At 38.2% G+C, this 27,747-nt stretch overlaps 1 protein-coding gene across 4 annotated transcripts in view; it reads left to right on the forward strand.

Annotated features, from left to right (window-relative positions):
* Positions 1-27,747, forward strand: part of PPARGC1A (PPARG coactivator 1 alpha) — a 622,917-nt gene that overhangs the window by 573,590 nt on the left and 21,580 nt on the right. For all 4 annotated transcript variants that reach the window (XM_045182634.2, XM_045182632.2, XM_053922148.2 and 1 more), the window contains 5 exons: positions 8,754-8,948; positions 10,738-10,860; positions 11,722-11,926; positions 15,858-15,903; positions 16,013-16,086. In XM_045182634.2, the coding sequence (XP_045038569.1) occupies positions 8,754-8,948; positions 10,738-10,860; positions 11,722-11,926; positions 15,858-15,903; positions 16,013-16,086 (643 nt within the window). The remainder of the gene's footprint in view (positions 1-8,753; positions 8,949-10,737; positions 10,861-11,721; positions 11,927-15,857; positions 15,904-16,012; positions 16,087-27,747) is intronic.

The raw sequence follows: 27,747 nt of genomic DNA on the forward strand, positions 1-27,747 counted from the left end.
ATAACATTTATCTCTTGTAACAGTTATGACACTATTTAAACAAATAGAAAAAAGTGAAGTGGGGGTTTAAGGTGCTAATCGTTATCTTTGTACTTTGTTTCTACTAAAAAGGATTGAAAAATTCTGCTTCATAGAAATGAGTATTTGTGCCCTGGCTGGTGTAGCTCAGTGATTTGAGTATGGGCCTGTGAACCAAAGGGTTGCTGGTTCGATTCCCAGTCAGGGCACATGCCTGGGTTGCAAGCCAGGTCCCCAGTAGGGGGCGTGTAAGAGGAATCCACACACTGATGTTTTTCTCCCTCTCTTTCTCCTTCCCTTACCCTCTCTAAAAATAAATAAATAAAATCTTAAAAAAAAATGAGTATTTGTAAGTGGCTCTAGGTTTTAAACTGTTTCCCCTTCTCAATGCAGTGGTGGCCTGTAATGTGTTTATAAGATGACACATTTGAGTGTGTACATTGCTTTCTAAAAACAAACTCGTTTTGTTGGTGTATGAGTTCAGTTATGTAAGTGGAGAATATATATTATATTCTACAATATTTATAGTCAACCCTTATTGTAACTAGATGGCTGTTTCGGGTCCCATGGAACACAGTCTGAAAAAACTTCTGGCTAAGACGTATTTGTGCAGCTTGCAGATGAGTGTGTGATGCAGTATGGAAAGAAGAAGCTCACCCGAGTCCAGATAAATTACACCAATTGTTTTCTCTTGATTAGGGAGCCTGATGCATGGACAGAGATAGTAAGTTAGTCTGGCATGATTTTCTCTTCATAAATCGTCTTGGCTCTTTTGAGATATTTGCAAATTAAGTGCTTGATGATGCATTCTAGTGCCCTCCCAAACACCAGAGTTGGTGTGAGTAAATCTCTACATTTGCAAGATGCATCCCAACCCCTCCCTTTATAAAAGGTGGACATTTCATTGACTTACAGATTCAGTGCTCTGGGACTAATTTCAGAATTAGCTCCTCTGCAGTTGTTGCTGTTCATGTTTACTTCTTTCCTACTAAGAATGTATTGGCTGCTTGCCTGACCTATCAGCTGCTGTATGATAATGAATGCAAGCTAATTTTAAATCATAGCCTAAGATTAATATTATTAGGGAAATAAATCTTCTGGAGGTGGAAAGAGGTGGGATGTACAGGGCAAACGGCAACAACAACAACAAAAGGAAAACAAAAAGTCACATTAGATTCTTAGGACTGATTAGACTTTAGTTGTTATCCTTCTTTATTTTATTAAGCATCTACTGTATTCCAAGTGCCTTTTAGTGGTCAGGCAAGTGTTACAGGACTTCTATTTTAGATCGATCATGAACAAATGTACATTGAGTAACAGAAATGAGTGTCAAAGGGAAAAATAACCCAAGACAGCAGATAGAATGTGCCTGGGATAGTTGGGAAGGTCTCACTGAGACCATGACATTTGAGCAAATGAGGGGATAGAGGGGCAAGCCATGTGGCCATCTAGTAGAAGAACCTTCTAGTAAGGGGAAACAGCAGGTGCAAAGACCTTGGGGTAGGAGAATGCAGGAGAATGCCTGACATTTTTGTCAGGAGAATGCCTGACATTTTTGTGGGCTCGTGAAGAGGTCAGAGTGATTGGAAAGGATTCAGATGGATAAATGAGGGTGTTGACAGGGTGAGATGATGTGGGTCTTAGTATAGGATAACCAACCATACATCTCAGTTAGCCTGTGATAGCCTGGATTAACCCCTGAGTGGTGGATTATCTGTAGTACCCCCCGCCCCCACTCTCGAAAGTGTTCTGGCTTGGATGATATTTTATATGGTGATCCTAGGCTAGTAGATCACTCTTAGGATTTTGCTTTTACTTTAGACATGTGGGAAGCCAAGTTTGGTCAAAAGAAGGCCAAGGTATGGCATAGGTTTTATCAGAATCATAGAGTGTTCTATGTTCAGATGGGGTAGCAAATGATAAGGGTGAAATCAGGAAATCTAGGTAGAAACCTATAGGAATATCATTCTGGTCCGCACAGTGCAGCAAGAGTTGAGCTATTTCATTTGAGGCCATGCAGCTGGCTACTGGTGCACCTGGAAGGAACTAGGAGCAATTCGGACTTCTGGTCTGGGGTTCTTTACATAATGCCTGGTTTCTCTCTTAGTTCACACTTGAGGGAGCATTTTGGGAAACAGACATGAGACATCTCTCTCTCTCTCTCTTTTTTTTCTCCCTGAAATGGCTCATTGTGAGTGCATTAACCCTGATTTTCTCAGCTCTTTCTCTTGAACCTTTGGTTTTATACCTTTAGCTCATATAACTTCAGAGTACTGAACCTTACATGTTCAGTACATGCTTTTTTCTCATGAGTGTGCAACATAAGCTGATAATTTAGAATGGAGCCTAAGTACAGATGTGAGCATACATTTCTGCATACTTAAAAAGGAGCATAAATATTAACAGGAATTACATGGGCTTCCCTAGGTCTAAATATATCTATGGAGAGAATTCCTCAGTTGTGCTTGTATTTATTTCCACTTGATTCTTTTCTGTATTTTTGTGGGAGTTATGTTGAGTGTGTCATCACTGGTCTCCTCAGAGCAGATGAATTGAAGGAAGACCCCATGTGCTTATTACACACTTAGGCAGTCAACTACAGTTGGATATGTGAGACTACACTTAAAACTTTGAAATATATTTGCATAGATTCTAAATAAGTGCACTTGAGGTGCAAACGTATGTGTGTCAGGACACAGTATGTTGTGTATAGATACATTCACATATATGATATTGTGAGTAGCCTATAGGTCCATGGGGAGTTACCCAGATAATGAAATTAAGTTCTGTATTCTTTCTACTAGACACTAAATCTGTAAAACCATAAAATTCCAATGACTTTGGTATCCCCCAGGGCAAATACTTGTCACATAAAGTGCTTAACTTAACTCTCCTGGGAGTAAAATAAGGGAATAAGCTAACTTTTGGGGCATTTGTTAGAAATAAGTAGATACAAAGGTATTTTTATAAGACATGTATGATAGAATGTGAGGTGAGCTTTATTATCTTGATTATGTTTCTGTTGCATATACGTGCTTCAGATTTCTTGAGTCATTTTTTTCCTAACTTCAGGTGTCTACCCTCTATTCAAAACCCTTTACTCCATATGCTAAAGAAAAAGCTCATGGGTTATTTTAGGAACCTTTCCTAACGAATGGGTACAAATAGCAACTTAATATCAGTGTCCTGTGGGGAGTCTGCCCATTTTGTGTTGGGGTATGAGAGGTGGGCAGACGCACGTGGGAGAACATGCCTGGGTATAAGAGAAGTAAGAGAAACCACAGTGGATTATAGAGCATTCAAGGAGAGAAAGAAAAAAGAGGAAAAAGGAGGAAGAGAGTTGTTTCAAAGTAGGTATTCAAAATATTTAACAACCTTTTCAGCAAAGGCTCAGACCACTGAATGGACTTGGGCAATAAACAATCAGTGACATGGTATCTGTCCTGCTTAAAATTTTTTTTTCTTTAAGCTAAAAAACCTCAAATTCTATTTCAGTGGTCTAGTCTAAATTTTTATTTTTTTTATTTCATTTCAGAAAAATTTCTTCCTTTATTATGAATTCAGCTTCTTGCAAATCTTGAATCACACTTTGTACATCAAAACCAAAATTTATACATGCAATTTTTTTTGGCTTTTTATGCATGAAACTGAGTACAGAATTTTATGTATGGACATTCAGGAAAGGCACTCCTATAATCAATTGTATTCCTTATTTGAACCCCTGAATCTATCATAAAAGTTGCTTTCTCATTTATTTATTTCAACTCCTGGTGGGGTCTAGTGCAACAAATAATCCTAAACAGTGGATAATCCAAAAATGTCACTTGTATTTGGCATCAGAATACATTACCAGATGTTACTGTAGCAGATTTCCCTTCTTAATTAAGCCTCACTTAAAGTAGGAGTTAATTTTGTCTTCATTAGCTGCTTCCAAATCAGCTGGATGGGGCAAGGAGGAAGCCCAAGGCATGCTGGGTATTTGGGGGGAAGCTGGCCCAGTGCTCCAAGTTGGCATTAGATTGTGCTCAAAGAATGAAATTCAAATATTGGTAATCAAGAGGATGGGCATGTACACTGGAAATATTTATTGAGCACCTTCTTCAAGAATTCTTAGACCTTTATCCACTCTTTTTATCTCCCTATTAATCATGAGTGCAGAAAAACTGTGTAATAGGAATTAGGCAGATAATAACCTGAAATTTTATATAGAAAAAAATAGAGGTACAGAGAGGTTAAGTGACCTCTCACACAGATTGATCCCTGAGTAAACAGTACCTAAGATACTGAAACTGATTAATGAGTGATAAGAAGACCCCACTGTTTCCTTCTTATTGATGATTTGAATAATGAGGAAGCAAGAATTCTCCTGGCCTAATTCGCATTAAGAGAGCTAAGATAATGAAGCTGTGATTAAATGGCTATTAAACTATTTTTATCAAACAGAGATCAAGCGAGTGTGAGAATCTAGGGACACAGAGTGTAATTGCAATTCTACAAGAGGTGGAAAAAATTACTATTATGAGCAGGGCATGGTCCTTACATAATGGCCTGCATTTAGAAATCTTGGGGATACCACATGTCGTTTTCACTCTGGGTTTCTCCCTTAGGTGCTGGTTAGCATTTCAAAGTCCCTCACCTCCTCCTTAATTTAGTGGATTTATTCACTCTCTGTGCGCAGTTGGATGAGTCGAATGCACTGTCTGCCGCAGGGTGTGTAACCAGTTGGAAGATCCTTTTGCCAATTGCTCACAAAGGAAGAGAGCCTGGGTAATTTCTACTGTATCCAAAATTTCAATTTTGAGGTGACTCTGGGCACCCGAAGGGGCAGAATGTACCTTCCATTAATAGTGCCTCTTGGATTATAGCACACTTTGTACAGGCCACATAGGGACCCAGCAGTCCCGAAGAGCGGTCATGAACCTTTGGATTTTGTTGACTGGTCTGAACTCTCATTTACTAAGGATATGACATTGCTTTGGAGTTACTGCACGTTCTAAATTTGGGTTGTGCATGTTCATGTATGCATATCCTCCGTCTCTGGAAATTCTTTACACCTTGAGTCAGTTTTTGTTGATGTGCTTTCTTTATTCTTGGAGAGCTCTTAGTGAATGAACAGTTATGGTCACATGGACCTTTCTTTAGGCGGGAAGAACAACAGCAGACTAGCATTGTGTAAGGAGAGCCCAAGGTTGGCCCCCACTATGGGATATGCTGCTGGATGTCCCGGAGCCCAATGGCGGAGATGCTTGTTGGCTGGTTTGTGCCTTACTCCACCCCTCTGCTGCCAGCTGCGAGACAGCTCAGTGTGTGTAGCTGCATATCCTTCCCAACTGTTGACCTGCTCGCTCCTTCTCGCCTCGCTGCTTTTCTGTTTAAAAACTTGTTTGAGGCCAGTAAGTACATTTTTGTTAGAAGAGTCATGTTCAGTATTTGGAAAGCAGTAGTGGAGCTGGGTCTTTGAAAGGTTATCTTGCAATGTCGTTTTACTGACTAATGTGTTTCCATGACCTGTCACTTGTGAACAGACATATGTTCCTAGGCCAGTGGGCTTCATCTGCAACAATGTTGATTTATTGGCTCTGTAAATTGGGACCAAAGCAATAATGGAAAGTGACATTAATTGTTTAACAGAGTTCTTTTTGTCACATCCATTGCCTTCTCGGTTGTGTTTGATTATTGAAACTCATGTAAACTAATCAAAATTGCCATGGTTAGGAGCCATGTCCACTCAAGTTTACATGTGGGAATATCTATTGGGCTGCCACAGAAAAGTGTGCTTGACATAGATCAGACTTCCCCCCCCCCCCCGCCCCGCCCCAGTCTTTTACGAAAACAGAATTTAAAAGAAAACAGAATTTGAAATAATAACATTATCTTCTTCTTTGGTTCAAGAACAACTGTCCTAAAATAATTGGCCTTGGAGCAACTCTCAAAGTCATCCATATACAGGGATGACAATGAGAAGGTTTAAACTACTTCTGATGGATGGACACTGACTGTAAACAGTGATGAAAGCCCTACTGATCCACACCAGTTGAACACCAGCTGCTCTACCGACATCCCCCAACACGCACGCAATTCTAATCTTCCATCCCACAACACTCTCCTCCTCCTCGTGGTTCCAGTAGAGAGGAGAATTAAAATAGTTGGTGGTTTAATCAGATCTTGTAAATTAATTATAACATTATCAAGCTCCAATATTTCTGCCATTGTATTTGGTGTACATTCACCCAGGCTTATTAATGAAATTGGAAGAAACTAGTTAATCTAAGTGTTCTTTGTCATTTTGACTTGACTGGAATTATTGCAGTTTGTTTACACCAGGGATAAAACTAAGGCGCTATTGTATTACGTGATTGAAAGCAAATAGAGACTTGTAATATTGCAGAAAAGCCGGATACAACGTTTAAATTAGGGTAAACAAAATTGCTCATTTACCAGTATATATTCTTGACTATTTTTTCTCGAACATTTTTTGAACTTGAAATAAGCTGTTATAAAAATTGGGGTACTTAGGAAAAAATGTCCAATTGACTGAAAGTGTGCATATTTATGTGTGTGTCTGAGATATTTTCAAAATTGTCTTAATTAGATAATACGGAGATATTTACATTAATGTAAATTTCATGACTTGGGGATATTTAAAATATTATATACTTCATTTAATTATAACTTTTATTCAGAACAGTTTAATAACCTGGTTTGGTATTTTGGTATGCAGTGAAATCTAAATTAAAATAAAAAGAGGACTGGAATCTTTGGATACCAAATTACAATTCTGGCTAGAAAATAAGGGAGTATCATTTCAGTATCTTTATTATTAAAATTACATTGTCCAGAAGAACTGAGGGAGAAAGAGAGGTGCTCAGTGTGGTTTTATTATTGAATTAAGCAATCTGGATTTTAAGGAATTGTTCAGTTTTTGGAAGGAAGCGCTACCATTTTGAGGTGAACATTTTATCCCTTCTGACTAGGCTTCACCTCGAGCATGAGAGTCGTAAAACTCATAGAGTTGTCACTCCGCTCCGAACGTCGAGTCCAGTGCAGCGGCATGAGGGAGAAGCCGTGTGCAAATGTAAAAAAATGCCCAGTAAGACTTCTGTGAATAGCAAATCACTCTTATTAGCCTCTTGAATCCAAAACCAAAAGAATTCTGGATGCTGGTCAGTAATAAGGAAAAACAATTTTTTTAATGTGAAAATAGAATGTATACATGATAAAGGCCTGCCTAATTTCTCTAGTAATACATTTTGATTTTCTGATTAGCTATCTTATTCTGTGACTCTTGTAATTTTGTCAGGTCAAGTAACTGGAGTTCAGGGCTAGAGAGAAAGGAAGTTTGGGCCCGACTGGCTTCATTAGATGTTAGCAGCTTTGTTGCATTTTATAATAGAACCTATTTGAGATAATCTAGCTATTGTTAATGTCATAGCATAATGAAATTTTTTTAAAAGTTCAAATTGGACAAACAATGTGAAATGCTAAAAGAAGGGAAAAAAGTGATATACACAACATATATTCTATGCCGTAAATGCAGACCGATGAATTATTCAGGAAGTAATCAATGACTAGACCCATACTCTGTGCCCAGCATTGGCTGCCTAAGTGCATGAATACAGTGCATTGCCCCATAAAAATGGTGCATAAGGTCCAGTTTGGGAGATCTTGAAAATACTGAAATCAGTATTATTTTTTATAATACACTGTTTACAGTTTCTTCCCTTCCACTGGAGTGGAAGGTTTGAGTTTCGTCTTGTTTCTCTTTGTACCTTCAACACCTAACATGGTCTTGACATAGATGAGGCGTTCAAAAATATTTGTGCAACGAATAAGTGAACATTGCCTTTCCAAGGGTGTATTGGTGGGAATGAATGTGGGAAGAGGAGTTATAGTCTGTTTGGAGGAGCCCCCATTAGAAGTAAGTTTGCACGAGAATTGTACCCCTGGCCTCAAGAAATGAATACATTTAAGAGATGTTACAAAGTAAGACTGTACTTAGTGACAGAACAGAGAGAGAGGACTCAAGGTAGTTCCAGAGCTTAGGGCTGAAGAATTGTTTCCCAAATGTGAGAAGTCAAAAGAAATAGTAATTTTGTCATGAATGGTCCTAAGTTTGGGTTTTGGAGATGAGGGAGCTAGTCTCCGGTAGAAATGTCCAGGATGCAGTGATAGATTTACAACTAAAGTTGGGAAAGACGTTAGGAAAAGAAAATATGTAAAATGTAAAGTGATCAGTGATGACATTATAATTGAAATTGTGAAAGTGTATTGTTTTGGTTTCTGGTGGTGTTTATAGCGTTCTGCGCATTTCGGCAGGTATGATGTAGAGATTGTAATGTATATGTGGAGATGAAATGGATGATGGTTAAAATTCTCTCAAGTCCTGCGACTCTCTAAATCATCTCTTAGTTAGGGAAACAAGACACAAACATGTGGAAAATGACTGTGAACAAGACAGAATTACATTCAGCCGTCTTAAGCACTGACATAATAAATTGCTAAATTGGACAGCTGGACAATCAGAAATTGGTACAGTAGAAGAATTAATTAATTGTGTGTTTCAGACCAAAACTGAATTCAGAGTTTGAGGAAGACACGATCTTTGTGTCCTGGCACGGACATTCAAATTTCATGTATCGTTTACTCATTTGGCTAAACATGTCCAATCTATGCTATTAATAGTGTTACCCATCTCCCAACGTCGACTCACATCTTCTGTTTTTCTGTTTTTGCAGAAGATAGATGAAGAAAATGAGGCGAACTTGCTAGCGGTCCTCACAGAGACACTGGACAGCCTCCCTGTGGATGAAGACGGATTGCCCTCATTTGATGCGCTGACAGATGGAGATGTGACCACTGAGAATGAGGCTAGTCCTTCCTCCATGCCTGACGGCACCCCTCCGCCTCAGGAGGCCGAAGAGCCGTCTCTAGTAAGAACCCTTCCTACTGTTTAACAGGAATTGGAGTTGCCTCTGGCTACCCGCTGCATGGGTATGGTGTAGCAACAGGAAGGTCTGGATTTTTAATTGAGACGTGCCGAAAGCATCCCCAAGCAGCCTCGGAGTTGCCTATTCTGTGATTCTGTGTTTGATACTATTGATAATACAGTCTTCATGTGATCTTACTGCATTGTTGAACTATTGTGCCTATGAGTGTGTTTATTTCTCAGTACTATTTATGTTCATGGTAGAAATCTAGAAAATGTGGACAACTCCCAAAAATAGACTAAAAAATTCACCTGTAATTTCTAATAACTTGTAATATGCAAATGATTGAAATCTCTTCTTCTGTTAAGATATATCACAACAAGTTCATGAATTTTAAATGTGCTGATTATTTTTGATGGTTGTATAGTATTTTATTATTTGAAGACGTCCTAATTTATTAAGCAATCCCTATGGTTTGGATACTTAGTTTTTTTCCCCCAGTTCTTACTATCATAAATTGTATTATAATTGACATATTTGTAGTTTTATTCTTATGCATAAAATTCTAGAAATAGAAGGTATATCAAGGGGTTTGTGATATTTTAAGGTTTTGCATCCATAATTCTAATGAGGATTGAAAAACAATAGCGCATTTGCAGCCAAAGTTACGAAAATTTATGGTACGCAGTGAAGAGTGAATGTGTTGGGAATGAAGGGTGAATTTTCTTTTCAATGCAGTGCTTGACCAGAATGTGATTAGTTTTGAGACATAGGTTTACCTTATCATCTGTGGTACCCATTTGTCATTTGCTATAAATCTGATGTAAGAACACACTATGTAAATTATAGAATGCCATCCTCCAAACTTTGACATGCCATTTAGAGGTCGTTTCTTCTCATTTCTAAATTTTTAAATGTTAAAAGCACTCCATGTAAACAGATGGAGATCCTATCTGAATTTCTTATCTTCTGAGAATTCTAGTCCGGGAGAAAATATCTCATAAGCGATTGTTATTCATTCCCCAATTTCTCCACTTTTCAGTATTGTTGGCTTGCTGTCTAGGACTGTTTTTTTAACATGGATACCAGATGATTTTCATTCACACAATTGGTTCGGCTGGGAGGCGTTGGTGACCTAGAATCACACTACCAGTCCAAGCAGGGAGGTCCTGGAAGGCCCTCCACTCAAACAAAGAAGCAGAGGTCGAGACAGTCCATGCTTTGCCTGGACCAGAATTCACACCTCTGGACTCTGTCTGCTTACACATCTTCTTCAGTGACAGCCACTCGTTTATCCAAATGTTCTTTGAGTTAGCGAAGTGGTGTACTTGACTGTGTGACATGACTCAAATATCACAGACTCTTCCCTTTATTGCCGCTTGATTAATTTGGGTTATTGAGGGGAAAACGTCCCTGTATTCCATTCCCACTCCCCAAGTCCTCGTTGAGCAAAGCAGTTTTTCTCACCCAGTAGTGATTTGGAAATCCTTTCAGGAAGATCCTTTTGCCTTCTTTTATGTAAAAGAAAAATTTAGGTAGTAATACTAAGTCTCAACTGTAGGAAAGGGAAATCCTTTCACAGTTGGTGGTGTGATGCCAAACTTTTTCTTACTTATTAAAAATACATTTTTGTTAGTGCTTTTGTGCTAAGGTGTGATATAATTAAAGAGTGATAGAATTACTTTTTATAGTTATAATTAATTAATTTTAGGGTTAAAATCTTAATAATTTATTCAAATTCTTAGAAGACTCCTAATTTTCTTGCCTTTCCCCTTCTCTGATATTTTTCTAGCTCAAGAAGCTCTTACTGGCACCAGCCAACACTCAGCTAAGTTACAATGAATGCAGTGGTCTCAGTGCCCAGAACCATGCGAACCATAATCACAGGATCAGAACAAACCCTGCTGTCGTTAAGGTACAAAAGTAAACTTCCTAATACAGGAGGGAAAGTAACGAAGGGTTTTTTGCTTGAAGCTATAAAACAAATCGTAGTTTTATTTATATGTGTTCATTCCGCTGGGATCCCGCAGCTGCTTCAGAGTGGTAAAACCGATTTTGAAATGAGTTTTCAAAAGCAGCATGCTCGCTCATTTAAACTAGGAAGAGTTCATTTGTCTTTGGACAATCGCGATGGAAGGTCCGCCGTCTGTTACTCCTTGCCCACTTTGTTAATACGTGCAGCAATGTGGGCTGCACTTTAATTGGCTGATAGGCTGGTATTATCTATAAGTGACTTTAAGATGCAGGATTGCCATTTTGCCAGCTGTCTAACCTGAGAAAGATTGCTCCAGAATCACCGCAAAAGATCTATCTCTGCCATTAATTGGATGGAATGCTGGCAATGACATAATTCGGTTAGCGGCTGTATTAAACAATGTTTGTCTTGCCATTCACTGCGAGTGAAAAGGGAGCGTTAAGGGGTACTTAAGAGAATTGTGAATACTGGGCTCTAGCAATCAGTAGCAAATTAAGGTTTAAACCAGCTTATTTTTTTTTTTATTCACAGTAAAGGCGCTATAGGGTCTTGTTAGTTACATGTTGCTGAGTAAGAACATTGAAATGTAGGAGAAATGAAATAAAAAGCTGCATAAATGTCATTTAGGAATTTTAAATGTAATTTTCTTCCCTTGTTCTGCAAACAATTATTCACAGCTCATAGATCTAGTACACTTAGACTGAACACTTCATTGAAAATCTCATCTCTTCAGAAAACCTATATCCATTCTGCTAAGGTTCAGTTCACTAATTTTAGCTTTCTTTATGCCTTGTTTTTAAGACTGAGAATTCATGGAGCAATAAAGCGAAGAGCATTTGTCAACAGCAAAAGCCACAAAGACGTCCCTGCTCGGAGCTTCTCAAGTATCTGACCACAAACGATGACCCTCCTCACACCAAACCCACAGAGACCAGGAACAGCAGCAGAGACAAATGCACCTCCAAAAAGAAGTCCCACACACAACCGCAGTCCCAGCATTTACAAGGTAGGCTGGGGACCGAGGTACACCCTGTGGGTGAGGGCGCTGAAGGCAAAGGCAGCAGACACCGGGCTGACCATGCTCAAACTTCGGGCTTCCATTCCCATGGTGTCTCTCTGGAAAGAGAATTCAGCCCTTCATTACAGATGGGGGAAAAAATCCTTCCTTGGACACAGGTTGAAGATATTCTATTTAGCTGATATGCAGCCCAATTCACAATCACCAAATGGCACCTGAAATATTAGCCGGATGGGGGGGTGACAAAGTGGGGAGCACTGTAACCTCAGAGAGCATTTACATGAACTCCTAAATGCTGAGATAACTGAAGTTCTCAGCAAGCCGGGCTAGGCAACTCATTACCGAGCTTTCATTTTTTTCCCCTTTCAATAATGGAACACATAAGGCGTTGTTAATTTGCTGTATATATACGTTAAGGAACTGTAAATAACAAATATGCAGCGTCTTGTGATTAAGTGCATTTCCCCTCCTTTTTAAAAGAGTACATGTTAGGCTCATAGATTTTATTTTGTAAATAAGAATTCAGGAATTCCTAGAACGTTTTTAATTTGTGGTCTATCTTAAAAAACACTGCCTAGATTAAATGAAACATCTAAGTTGATATTGTATCATCCCTATACGTTACTAGAAGGCTGACACTTCTGAGGCAGATCAGGGTGATTTGGGGAAAACCTCTTTTGGCAGAGAGATAATTTTCTTTCATTTTGGCTCCTTCTCTCAAAATAGTCTAGTTTCAGAGGCCTAAAAAGAACTTATTGAAAGTTACTGTTGCTTTAAAATATTCCAGTTTCCAAGTGCACTGACCTCTGCCCCTGTAAGGGAAGCAGGCGTATTCTAATAGAGCATTTGTAAACACCCACCTTTTGTTTCCTTTTGTTTTCCCAACGTCCCCGTCCAGCTGCAGAGCGGTAGCCCCTCATCCCTGTTTTGAGCCATGATTATTTTGCCAAGGTATGCTGTTGCTGCTGCTTTTCAAAAATGTTTTCTTTCCCAGTGTTGTGAACCTCCCCCTCTCATCCCCACCTCACCAAAAGCCCAGAATTTACAGGAGCTTTCCTTTCACGTTTTAAATTGGCTCCCAGTTAGGTTACCTGTTCCTTTCTGTCAGTTCAGGGAAATAGAAACGCATTTATCGAAATGAGCCAAATTCTCTCAGCTCGTTTAGCCCTGATGGGCCCCTCCTCATTCACTCTCTGGAAAAGTTTTTCCCAGAGCAGAACCATTCATGCTGGGGGTGGGGGTGGGGGAGTGAGGAAGGCGGATGGCGAGGTGGAGGTGGGACTCCTGGCTGTTGAAGGTCTCAGGTGAAGGGAAGCCCACTGGGCTCACTCTCCACCTCCTGCTAGTCATGCATTCATCTTCTGGAGCTGGATGTGAAGTCGCGAGCTCCATGAAGTCTTGTAGTCGTTGAACCCAGCCCAGCAGTCTTTTAAAAGGTTTTTTAAAAAAAAACTTTAATTGGTCCTTTTGGATTCTGAGGTTCTTTTTTTTTTAATTTTTAAATTTGCTTACCACTAAATGTTAATGTAAACTGCTACAAATGATGGCAGTGAGGAATTCAATTGGAAGGAATACTCTTTAGAAGACGAGACATGTTTTTTTTTAAAGGTATATGTCGTATGTCTGTGGTGCGGCATAAAAACTTATCCCACAATAAACCCTTTTGACAAATATATATATTCTTGTAGTTATTAAAGGCCTAAAAGAAAATAAGCATGTCTGGCTGTTAACAGCCAACAGGAAATTAATGCTCAGCTTCAGGGATTATTTAAATTATTATTCAAAATTTGAAAATAAAACTCATGTCAACTATTGGAGATGGTAACTCAGAGGATCTACTCAGGTTAGCTTTCTTAATGTAATTTTTTTTCTCACTGAACTGCCTGTGTGCTTTTTGTAACATTGTGGGGTCAGGTTCTTCTAAGTTCTGTGGATAATGGTCTGGTTTTTGGCACAGCTCGTTGTCCCACTTACTCACTTATTCATTCATTTGCTAATGTATTCATTCCTCAAAAATATCATGATCTACAAAAAAAAGATGACTTCCTACCTTCAAGGATCATAGAGTGTATGGACTGCTAGGCATTTTAACAGTGTGGATTAAACTCTGAGTGACCCAAATCAATGTTCCTGTAGTGGTAGCTTTTGTGAGCCTGGGCAGGTTGGAGGATTAGAATCTGTATGTGGTTTGGGCTATGCCCTTCCTACGGCCCTCATTTCCCATTTGCCTTTGGTCCCATTAAATATGGCTATTGCCCACCCCTCTTTTTCCATTGCCCTTGGCCTTACCTGTACCCAAATATCAGAATTTTGGGAGTCTTCCTTTTAAGCACTTCAGATAGCCTACTGAACACCTTGAAAACTGGAATTCTAGTGACTGACATTCAACGTACATTTATATTGTGAAATAGTACATGGTTCATATCTGGTGACATTTTCTATAGAACCTGTATACATTCACTTAATTATTAGTTGAGCACTATAAAAGTTGGTAAAATTTTTCATAACTATGGTCTTTTTGAAAGGGTCATTATAACAGACATAGTAAAAAATTAATGTAAAACCAGTTCATTTATCTGTGTATATGTAAAAGCCAATCAATGTTTCTAATTTGTAGAAGACCACATGAGCTCCGAATTTCTGAACGCACAGTGGAGAGATGATAAACCATTCCATTGTTTAAAAGCTAAATCTAAATCTACAAATTAAATATGAAAATACTATTTATCCAAGTAAAGTACCTAATTTCAGCCAAATTTGGAAATAAATAATATTTTTACATTTCAAAAGACCTTAATTACTGGAGTTGATTCATTTACTTTAGCATCTATTGGTGGCAGTTCCTTTTGATAGTAAAGAGAAAGGAAACGTTCTGGGCCAACTCTGCCAGTAACTAGTTTTATGGCTCTGGCAATATTATTTAGCATCTCCAAAGATTTTTCTCAGGGTTTTCACCCATAAAATAAGGAATTTTATTTTAAAGACCTTTTTGATTTCAATTCCATGATTTTCATTGCATAAATGACTATCTCTTGACTTTTTGAAAGCAGTTATTTTACTAAGAAAAAAAATCGACATATGTATAAATACACCTTTATAGATAAGCACATATACATAATATGTAGATATGTATCCCAAGGGCATTTTCATCCCACCTTCTGATGAAAATACAAGACTGCTGAAGAGAAACAATAAAAATTTTGGAGGAGGAAGAAGATTCTTACTTCACCCTTCATAATTGGGAAATGCCTTCTGTAGGAGGTAAAATTTAGGAAGCATAAAAGGAAGTAGGTGAGCTCTCTTTGAAAATCCACGGGTCTCTCAGCTGATGAACATAAAGCCTTACTTTACTTGTCTATTCAGTTTGGGGATCTGGACCCTTTCCCAACTGCCTGGGTCAATGCACACGACTTGCCATATCTCACAATTAATTTTTAGTGAGTGGGATGGTTATTGTGTGAGCTTTGGCCTTGTAGAGATAGCCTAGTCTCAGGCTAGATATAAAATTATACAGTTTAGGAGAAAAATCAACTGAATATTCATAACGTTCTGTTGTCTTGTAGTTACTCTGCTCTTTTCTTGTCTAAACAAACCATGTACTGTATTCCAAATTAAAGTAGAAAACATTATTTCTCTCTGATGGTATGATGCAAATTTTGTATCCTTAACAGGGAGGCTACATTTAAAACATTTTTTATTTTTGTATGTTTTTTGAACGATAGTTTCCTGATGCAAATGTTGTTTGGATTTTTTTTTTTTTTTTAGCATAATGGACTGTTGTCTGACTTTGAGCCAATATTTAGAGATTTCCTTACTTTTGTTTTCCGTTTTCCAGTTTCCAACCTGACTGTTGTAGAAAGAAAACAAATCTAAAAAAACACTCAATATTTCATAATTAGTTTCCTTTTTTTCCCTTTAGCCAAACCAACAACTTTATCTCTTCCTCTGACCCCAGAGTCACCAAAGTAAGTATTAAGAAACGTAACCATTTTCAGAAAGGGAAGGGGGTTCTAATACATTTGGCTACAGCAACTCCATTTCAGTTTGTTTTTATAAATGTGCCATATCTTCCAGTGACCCCAAGGGTTCCCCATTTGAGAACAAGACTATTGAACGAACCTTAAGTGTGGAACTCTCTGGAACTGCAGGTGAGCCTTATATTTCACTGAGAATTGTGTGTATGTGTGCGTGTGAGATATATTAAATAGTAGACTGTTTCCCTTATGTGATTAATGAAATTAATAGAGAACAACCAACATTGGATACAAAGTTATCTATCTGTATTTCTAGTTGTTTATTTTTTTTTAATGAGAAGACATTTATTACAGATCAGACTTGAGGCAGAGTCTCTGATGTACAAGGTGGGGCAATAGTAGGTTTACAGTTGTGAAACAGAGTTTATTCTTGTATTACTTATTAATTATTATATTATTTTCCATATAAACAACTATAAACCTACTTCGGCCCCACCCTGTATGTATTACTGTTGTTCATCCTCAAATAACCCTATTTTAGATTAAGACACCAAAACTTGAGGAGGTGGAGAAACGTTTATTGATCTCTCACTCAATAAATGTGCCACATGTGCGTGATTTTGCTAATTTCACAAAACCTCCTAAGGACGGTGATAGTTCTCTCATTTTTAAGATGAGGAAATATGGTTCAGAGATGTTAAGTAACTTGCCCAAGATCAAGAGCTAGAGAGCCAGGAGCACTGGTTGGAAGCCGGATTTACTCTTCCTGATGCTTCACTTGGAATGTTTTCTCACTGTCCGGCGGACCTAACAGTGTAATGCTCTCCTCTATATGTTACCATTTTAATATCTTTTCAGCCAAGGAGAAAAATGAAAATATGCCCATTCACCAATACAAAACGTTCTTATATATATTTTAAAGAAGAGCTATTTTCTTCACCATTTGGACTTCTGAACTCATTTAGCCGGTCTTGACTTCACATACGGAAGAGGAAGGAGCACTAAAAACTTGGACTGACCTCTGAGAAGCTTATTAAAGCAGAGTTCCAAAGCCGGCTTCTGAGTTGGTTGTAAATGGTGTCTTTGCACAAGTGCTTTAAGTTTAGGTCCTTGAACCCCACCAGAAAGTGAATCTTAGGATGTTTGAACAAGAAGTTCCTTGGCTCTGGCCATTGCTGATAAGGGTGAAGGAACAGTGAGTTAAACACGATGCTTTCAACCAGAACCATGGTGCCTGCACGCACCATGGTCATTGTCACTAAGTTTAATTTCACACTTTGAGTTTGATAAATTACCTTCTTTATGAAAGGTCTATTGCATGATTGCATGATTTGGTAAAGCAGTGGAGCAGTAAATTTCATGGTATTTATATATGTTCTATATGTGTGTATGCAGACTCATATACACACATATATACCCATGTATCTTTACATGCATATATAGGTACACACACATATATTTGCTTATAAACATATACATAATTTAAGTAAATTATCATGTACACATATGATCATAAGTTACTCGTGGGTGTCTATGTTATTTGCAGTAGAGACCTTCACATCTGACCAATGAGAATGAGTATTTGCTGGGTTTATCTAAAAAGTTGATTAAAGTATACACTGTTTTGTCATTTTACTTTTGCTTAAAACATAAATATACATTAAAATATAACATTTTTGATAAAAGACAGATCTTTACTTTGAGCTTAAGTGTGCTAACTGGGATTCATTCATCTTTTTTGGCACAAACCTCACTGACAATACGTTATCGATGGTCCCACTTTTTGTTTCTTACTCTTTGAAAGAAAAGTTTTAAAGACATTTGTGTGGTAGTCTGACTATAGGATCATTCTAGAGCTTTATGATTTTTGTGGAAATTATATCATAATCCCCATGTTTCCTCCGCGTTTTCCATTAGCACTCATCTGCAACTAACTTGACAGCCCTTCTTTTAGTCTTTACTGGGTCCTTTTATTGAAACAACATTTTTCTTACTGATATTTTTATTAATTGAGATAATGCTTTATTCTCTTCCATAATTTTAGTCTCCAGTTATAATGGACATTGACTGGTTTGGAAAAATGCCCTACTGTGACTTATAGGAACAAGTTCCCTGAAAGGAATGTATATATTAGGAATGTTCAGAATGTTGTATTTGTCAGTTACTTGTATCAGTCACTTGTTGTATTAGTCAGTTTAGAGAGGACTGAGAAAGCTTCCATGGGATATAGTAAAACTATGCTTGTTTTAAAGAAACACTTTTTATTGTTCTCTGATTATAAATAATGAAGTTCACTATGAAAATGTCAGTAATATAGACTGGTGGAAAAGTTATTCAGACTTCTAAGATGCAAATATATTTATACCACTGTTTTCTATGGATATTTTAATATATCTGTGATCATTTTGTACATATATATAAAATTTTGCATCCTGATTTTTCCATTAACATTTTAAAAAGGAATTTTGTATTATCACAGCCCTTTATTATTAGGCTTTAAAAATATTGTATAACCTTAGTTTGAGTAGGTGTTTCTAAATTTACTTGTTCATACTCCTACTGTTATACACTTAGGTTGTTACCAATTTGAAATAGCACTGCAGTGGAAATCTTCATTCATAAAATTGTTTATTATTTTTCTCAAAATAAATTTCCAGTAGTTACTCATACTGAATATAAGGACATGAATATCTTGGGGGCTTTGTGATATATATTGCCACACTGCTTTCCAAAAGGGGTGTTTCCCTTTTTAGTCCTATTAGCACTGTACGGATATACTTGCTTTATTTCATCCTCTCTAGCATTGGGTGTCTTCATTTTAAAAATATTTTGTTAATTTATGTGTATGAACACATCATTTAAATCGCATGTCTTTTATTATGAGATTATGTTGTTATTAAAAAAACTTACTTTGATATATATTTGCCAGAAGTTTTAATATTTCTCTTATTGATAATACATAGTTTTAAATAATTTGGTTATAATTTTGATAGATAGTGGTCTACACTATTGAAAGGCAGATAGAGATTTATAGAAAATACTTTTAAAAATACTTTTGATCTTTAAAAATATGTACAGTGGATTTATTTCTGTCAGAGAACCAGAATTCACTTGCTAGTTTAAATTCTTTTTTTTCTTGGTGCTTTAAAAGATTATTTGGTACAATGGAAAACAATTTAACAACATAGTTTTCATATTACCCGCTCTTGCAAAATGCTAGGTCTTGCTGGATAGAGTGCAGCAAGTATCAGACATAGAGGTTAATCCATGGAGCATAGTAATTGGCCCATAGTAGCTGCTAAGTAAATGATACCATGTTTAAGATGTGAGCTTATGGCTGTTGGGAGAAAAGAACACACTGCATAAGAAGTATGAAGGGAAAATATTTTTTATTGTTTATAACATTTAGTTACCTAATAAGAAAGGTGGCACAGAGTCTGGTTTGGAGTTTGTTGAGCATGGTGGTAGTAAGTGTGAAGATGCAAATTAGAGAAGCCGAGGCAGGGCCCAATTGCATGGGAGAAGAGAAGAAATTTGAAGCTATCGGAAAGCAGGGGAAGAGGAGGAACTTGGAGGATGCTCCAGAAAGCTGGGAGAAGTTTGGAACTTGACTGGAGGGCGGTGCCTGGAGAAGGACAAGGGTGGAGGAGAGTTTTATTTTGCTTTTTTCGTAGGAACATTACAAGGGTTTGAAATGTGTGATGTTTATGATCTCCATTTCCTCTGGAAATCTTGAGTAAAATTTGTTGCATAGTAGACACTAATTATGCCTCAGAGAATCACCAAAGGGAGGAAGGAAGTTATCAAAGGGAACCCTGTAACAAGGCTTCAAGTTCTACACAATGATTGCAGAAGATTGAAAAAAATATATGAAGACAGTTCAGGACTGAGAAAGCATTAAGACAAATACCATTATGCAGTGAGTGAGTGAGATGATCCATGGAAAAGAGTTTGGAAGAAATTGGGTTCTCCACAGGGTAAGCTGGGGAGCCTTACGGGAGAAAAACATGTGTATCAGATTTTAAATTGTACGGGTGGAAAGGGGAGAAGATATTGCTGGAGCAGAAGCAAGAAAGCAGGAGATCAAAGAGAAGTTTAGGTAAGAAGGAATTTGGCCTGGACAGTGATATCAGTAGAGAACTATGCAAGATAACACAAATACTTTCCGTCCTTCATCTCTTTGTTTCTAGGACTCTTTCAATATCCTTAATCTTATCTAGGTCTCAGATTCCTCAATTTTAAAACCCTACTTACAATTCCCAAATGAAATTACTGTTTGACTCAAAGGACTAAATTATAGGTTGAAACATAAAATCATCAGTATTCAACCATTTTTGACTCACAAAAATGGCAATTTCATGTGGTTTAACTTGAACCAATACACTTTACATGTGGCAACACTCCAAATAAAAGTAATGTATTACGAATTTTAAAAAAACAGACAACATAGCTTAGTGAGGTTGTGAGGAACCTTGGCTGGGATACTGGACTAAGCTAAATTCAAATTTTGATCTACCTTTACCTAGCCGTCGGGCTTTTGGTCAACTGAATAAACTTCTGTAAGAGACTCAGGGTCCTTATGCATCAGATGAAGGTAATAACCATATCTACATTTTATTGAGTCTCCATGAGGGTTAGATGAGGTAAAACATGAAAAAGTCTTAGTCCAGTACCAGCACATATGTGTTTAATAAATATTAGCTATTTAACTACTAACTCTGTGTTAACTTTATCTACCAAGGTCATTGTACCTTGTTGTTCATCTTTTCAGCTTTTGATTATCTTTACCTGTTCGCTTTAGTTAAGTTAATGTTATGTCCTCTTTGGCACTCTCATATGTGAAATTATGTTTTGGGGTTTTTTTGTGGCAAAGTGCCCTGAATTTTCCATGAAATTGAACATACACTGTTTTGGGTGTGGGTGTAGGATTTACCAAATAAGGGCAGAAAAATCTCCTCTTTGATATTCTCTCAACAACAGCTACATCTACCACGACTACAAATTCTGGAGGTTAGGCACTCCCTAACAGCACTTCACATATATCATCTTTTTGACTCCCTGCCCATTCAATTGTTGAGGAAAATGTTGTGTGTTGATTTTAGCTCTGTGGTGAACCCTGGGTTCAGAGCAGGTCTGTCTGGCTAGACATTTTGTTTCTTTCCTGAAGCCTGAATTTTAAAGATAGTAGTAGACATCTGTTGTGTTAAATAGGTTTCATTTCACTTGAGGAGTGTCGTTGACGGGTATTGGCTGCCAGGAGCATTGTGTTGAGAAGAATTCTTATGGCCAAGTCTGTGCTCAGTAGGAATGTCAAGATCAATTAGTGATGTCCGCCACAAGTGCAGCAGGTGGGGGCGGGGTGGACGGGGTAGAAACAGTGTTCATGCTGTTGATTTGTTGATCCTTGATCTACACACTTAATCTGTTTGGTTGTGGCAGAAGAATTGTATCAAGCTGTTGCCCAAGCCTTTCTGGGGTCTTGTTTTTCTTTACTCTCACACATGTCTGTGAAATTTTCCAAACATTTAAGTGGAAATATAAAGAGTCAACAAAATTCTAAGACCTCCTGAATAATCCCTCTGTCCCATCTGCAGCGTCTTTGGGAGACAGGAGGGATGAGATAGGAAGTTTGCTTTATTAGGTATTGCCAGCTGCTCTGACTTTGTGATTGTCCCAAACTAGCTCATTCTGGCTGGTAAAAAAACACTTCTCTTTTACAGGTGTAAAAACTAATTTGATTTCAAAATAGCTGTTAGTAAAGCAAGATGAGAGAAAGGAGAATGCTCTTTTGGCAGAAGGCGTTCACATCTATTGCATATGGAGATTTTCAGAGCGCTAGACTTTTTGTTTCTCAAATGGGAATGGCAAAGCAATGTCAGCTGAACAAGATGATGGTTTTAACCATAAGACATGAAGACATTTGGTTAGGGACCAGTGACTGACCCCAAAATTTCATGGGTATGTATATGCATATCTATATGGATATGGATATGTAAATTGTTTTTATTGTTAGTACTCTAAAAGTGATAAAAAGCAGTATAACTAATTTCAGGGAAATGAGAAAAGCAGAATAATCAACAATCTCGTCACCGTGACCCTAGGGCTCAGCAGCGTAGCACTGACATAGTCCCCTCCCCATCATGGCTGTGATGATAGTGGACATGTGATTTGTGTCCTTTATTTTTCACTTAATGTTTTCCCTTGATTTAAATGGGCAGTCATTCCAAGTGTACATCAATGAACTTGTATTTAAAGAAAAAAAAACACTCATTAACCAATCAATTTGGAACTTTTCAATCTTCTTTATGTGGAGTTTTATATTTTCTTTCTTGGACTTCCCATTTAAAAGTTCATTGTGCTCGATGGAATATTGACAGACAGAATACATTTGCTCTACCCTTTTGGTATACACTTCTTTTGCATGTGCCTTCTCTTCAGGGAAATAGAACAAAGCAAAATATGAGCTGTCGTCAGTAGTTTTAAAAGGAAAACCCCAGCAGCAGAGAACTGGAAAACGATTTTGACAGGTCGTATAACCTGTTCCTGTGCCTGAGGAACCCGAGGAGGAGAGACCCAGCAAACGCTCCGCTCTTCGCTGCGTGCTGCAGTGTCTGGCACCTCTCACTGCCAGGGGTTCCTTCCATACTTCAAACGTATCTTTCGTTTTTCCATCTGTAGGCTCATTCTTCTTGACCCAACGTGGAGAAAGATGTTTCCTTTGTTCCTCAGTTTTCTTCTCTGGAAATGGTACTACTCAGTATTTTTTTTGTTTCAAGCCAAGAATAACAAAGCAATTTCCTCTCCCATGTGAGCTTGGGAGGCTTTGGTGGTAGCCTCCTGGAAAGGTACCTGGAAAGCCAGTTCCTGCTTGCCCTCAGCCCGCTCCTCTCTCCAGCCCGAGCTCCGTGCAAGAGTGCACGAGGGTCGATTGATAAGATCTTCATCTTCCCCAAGCGAGAGTTGGGAATTAGTCACATGTCACAGGAATGTTCTGAAGCTTTTCTGCAAGACCAGTTTGTTCCTTATAATCAAGGGTGACATAGAAATACTTAAAAAGTAATAGAGGCAGAGGCTCTCTCAGCCACAGACGGGTGTGGGAGGCCCCTCCGTGACAACTATTAACACTTTTGTTGCTGGTGTGGAGCTGCTTTGAGTCCTTGGGAAGCTGGGGGTGGGCTGAGGGCACTGAAGGAGCTTGGACCCATGAAATATTCTAGTAACTGGTATAGCGGCTCATGCTTAGTATCAACCCTTCCTATGCCCTCTTGACGCCTCCTCCAAGTTCCTGAGGCCAAAAATCTGAGTAGGACAAGTCACACCCTTCTCTTGGCTCAGCCTTCCTTTGCTGGTGAGTTTTTAAGCATATTATAAACTCATCTTCTCGTTGTTTTTCCTTAAGCAACATCTGAACTGGCATGTGACAGAAGAAAAATCTCACTGTCAAGTAAACTCCAAAGCAAGTCACAGATTTAGCAGGAGGTTCTGTAAAATGTTATAAACTATTAAAGCAAAGATCCTCCTGAAGTCATTGGGTGGATAGTGGAGCACAGAAGACAGAGCAGAGGACTCACCATTTACCAGAGCCATTCAATTAAACAAAGAAACCCAAAAGAGAACTCCTCCAAGAAAATCGTTTTATAGCACACACATAATGAAAAACAAAACCAAACAAAACTTGTCTCTGATTTTTTTTTAAAAAATAAAAGGGCTGTTTAAAAAGATGACTGTAGAGTGTGTACCACTTCTCCCAGATTTGCTGTGCAGAAGTGCATAAGTGTGAGTGATGTAGAGGTACTTGTTTATTATAGAGCACATTTCAATGCAGTAATCATAAATATTGCTAAGGTTGTGCTCTGTTGAAATATGACCTACATACTCTTGATTGTTTGTGTTACGTGATTTGTCTGACACCCATTACATTCTGGGTAATAGCAGCCATTTGTTGCTCTGCACAGCAGGCTCTTTTGACAAAAGAAAATAGGCAGCAATAAAAAAGCTATAGTCTGAATTACATTCTGCACAGAGCTGCACTGCTGAGAGTTTGTGCAAGTGTGTTAACAATGCTCTGAACTGCCTCTTGTCAGCCTTCAGCCTGTAATGGCCATCTGTCCTCCCATAAATCTGTCAAAACCTGCTAAGTTCAAGAGAGAGCACGGAATATACCTTGTACTGTCAACAGCAAAATGTACACATTCCCCAGAAAATCAACACACAGGAAATAATCCGGAGGTGATGGGCGGCATTAGCACTGTTGGTTCAGGCTTGTGGGATGGAATTGAGGGCCTGGCAATTAGTGGGAGGATGAGCAAAGGTAGCAGCATTAAGGAATTGGTATTGACTGTCCTCATACCACAGGGGGACAAAATCTGGGTGGGAGAGATGGGGTTAGAGAAATCCAATTAGTTTGGGTGCAGCAAGGGGTCCCTGTCCCATCAGCTGCTCTTAAAAGTTTGACACTGTTAAAAGAAAAAATGCTTCTTAACATTGCTGTTTTTCTTGGGGTCTCGACTATCTCTGGAAATAGATTTTCAATTAGGCACTGGTGGTTCGAGGTCTTGCAATTCTCGAGATTTCTCAGTCTTGCTTGAAGGTACTGTCTGATTGAAGATGTTTCAGTAAACAGTAAAAAAGTTTAGGGAATTGTCTGAATTATTTCCTCAGACCCACCTACTCAGTAATCTTAAAGTAACTTCCATCCACTAAGCAAGAATTCTTGATTTGTTTTAACAAGTAGCGCCGACAGAAATTTATTGCCTTGATAATTTCACTCCCAGGGTGTATTTGGTTATCTCTGAGAGCTTCTGTACATCTTTAGCATACGTGTAAGAAAATACACTTAGTTCAAATGTTAAAGGCTTGTCTCTTAATTTAAAAAGAACTGTGAATTCCCTGGGGCTGAATCCCTGAAACAGCAGCCTCTGGTGTAGGTGGCATCCGGCACATAGTAGGAGTGCAGTGACTGTCTGTTCAGTTGCCGCAGGCTGACCACTATGTGAAGGAGGTGAAAGGCTCTGTTTTTAACTCAAAGAAACTACAGTCGGGGTGTAGCCAGTCCCAAGAGCAACTTGAGAATCAGTTATTTAAGCGATAATGAGCTTCGGTACTAGGACAAGGGTTTCACATGTTCAATACTAAAAAGAATTTCTATATTTAAAATCCCTAGATAGCTAAGTTATTTATAGAACTAGTCTCTCTTTAATAGTGGCCTAATTTGGTGTTTCTGAAGTTTAGGGTTTCTTTTCATAAGTCTAGAATGCCTGTCAAAATACATATACCTGAGTAGAAAGCAATGTGCCGCATGAGATCTGTAGGACAGTGGCTCTTCCTATGAGCCCTGTGAATCATCTCATTGAAGGTGTTTAACCAGCCCTGATTGGTGTGGCTCAGTTGGTTGGAGTGTCGTCCCTCAAAGTGAAAGGTTGCAGGTTCGATTCCTGGTTGGGGCACATGCCTGGGTCGTAGGTTCTGTCTCCAGTCAGGGCTTGTATGAGAGGCAACAGATTGATGTTTTGTTTCTCTCCCTCTCTTTCTCCCTCACTCCCCCTCTCTGAAAATAAATAAATAGATAGATACATAAATAAATAATTAAAAAATGTTTAACCAGCTTCCCAAGGGATCCTTGGGCCACTGAAATGTGATATCAACTAATGAAGGAGGATCTAGAAAAAGAAAAACAAAAATGAGTACAAATTTTTGTAAAAATAAGACCAAACAACATCCCACTAAGAGTTTATAATCTACTTGAAGAGACAAGATATAATTCACATTCAAAAAAGACAAGCAAGACCATATAAGCTATATCTAATTTTTTAAAATTCAAACTTTATTGTATTTCTTCCGTTATCATTTCCTCCCCTTATACACCCTCCCCCCACAGCAATCACCACCCTGTTGTCCATGTCCATGAGTTCTTTTTCATTTTTGCTCTATGGACATTTACACGATAGAATATTACTCAGCTATAAACAAGGAGAAAACTTTACCCTTTGTGACACCATGGGTGGACCTGGAGAACATTATGCTAAGTGAAATAAACCAGTCAGAGAAAGACAAATACCCCATGATCTCACTCATATGTGGAATCTAGTGAGCAAATGAAACCATATAACTATATCTAATAAGTATCAAGTGATTGAGCCTGGCAGTAACTTATTGGAAAAGTAAAAATTACCTAATTTTGGGGTGTCATGAAAAGATTTATGGAGCTAGGTTTTTAGAATGTTAATGTTATTTCCCCCAACTTAAGGGCTCTGTCATTTGGAATATTTGACTGTTACATCCTCATCAAAGAGATTATTCATCATCATTTATTTGCTATCTTAGCTTCTTATGAGAAATATTTGAGAACTTGTCATTTCTTTGCTGGGCATTAGTTTAAATTTATTGTAATGGTAATAGAAGGTAGCGGTAGAAATCAGTATGTATATATTAGCAGTGAAGAAGGTAATAAAACAAGAAAAAATAAAGAAAAAAGAGAGAAGAAGAGATTGACCACATGTTGAGTGAGCAACATATTTGTCCATGAAGGAGGGAAAGAGGGAGAGTCTGCCTCAATGACACAGAGGATTCATCTAATACTATGTCACCTCCTTATTTTCTATTAACAAAGAAGGGTAGGCATACACTAAGCTGCTACTAAAGAGAGGCTTTTTTGAGACTCGATGTTTCTTTTCTCTTTGTATTTGCATGTCTCCATCTTTATGAACTTTTCTGGGATGGATTTCCAAAGGCAAACCACTTCGCATCTTTGTTTCTTTTCTTTCCTCATTCAGGGAGGGTTAGTTATGCATAATAAAAGTGGCCAGAGTGGCACAAAATATTTCATTTTAGGGACAAATACCAATTTTTTCCACCTCTTTATTGTAAAGTAGGAGAGAGAAGCAGTGTCTTCCTGTTCATACCAAAATTTCATGTGGCTCTCTGTGACCTACTTGGTTTTCTCTCTACAAATATATATATATATATTTCTAACAAGGTAGGATTTCTCTGCCTTTCCCTGAAACGTGCAGTTAGTTGCCTTAAGTCTAACCCCAGGCTTGTTAGCAGACTTGAAGTTCTTTTTTGCTGAATAGCATTCACCTATCCTCCTAAATAGAAAGTGTACTGTAAACTAAAATGTTCACTTGTAAGCATAAAGTCATTTGAACTCCAGCCTTCCCTTCTTCAAAGCTTCTTGGACTCAGAAGCCATGTCACAGTTGCTTTTCCTCGGTCCGAAGGGATGAGCAGCACCTATTCAGGGCTGACATTTCATGGAGGCACCTTCACAGATTGCCCCACAGTGACTTCTGATGGAATTTTCTGCCCTTCTGTAGAAAACCACAGAAGGCAACTATGGATGATGGGTTTTCCCCTTTTTTCCTTTATTTTTTTAACATTTAAATTAATTGCTGAAGCTTGGATTCCTTTCAATCCTTGGGCCTCATAACCTGCTAACATTGTGCTCTAATGAAATGGTCCCGTCACTGCAATAATTCCTGTTACTGTTCACTTTGGTTTCTGTCGCAGAACCATATTTTAGACAGAATGTATTAGTTATGCTTACAAGAATGTATTATACCTACATTAGCCACGGTTTACTAAGTTAATGAACTGTGGTGACAGAATCGTAGCCATCACGTTGTAGAGTTGTCTAGTTCCCTGCATTCGAATGTCGTATTTTACCGAACTCACAACAACAGCTCCTATGTCATCCCTGCGTTTGCCATCATCCTACATATATATATATATATTTTGAAGTTGCCTAAATCTTTGGCTCCATGGGTAGATTTTCCTGATTGGAAAAAAAAAAAACCCTGGACCACTTGCATCCTCAGCAGCGTTCTTTGCAGACAAA

Source organism: Desmodus rotundus, chromosome 4, assembly GCF_022682495.2.
Source record: "Desmodus rotundus isolate HL8 chromosome 4, HLdesRot8A.1, whole genome shotgun sequence".
Taxonomy (NCBI): Eukaryota; Metazoa; Chordata; class Mammalia; order Chiroptera; family Phyllostomidae; genus Desmodus; species Desmodus rotundus.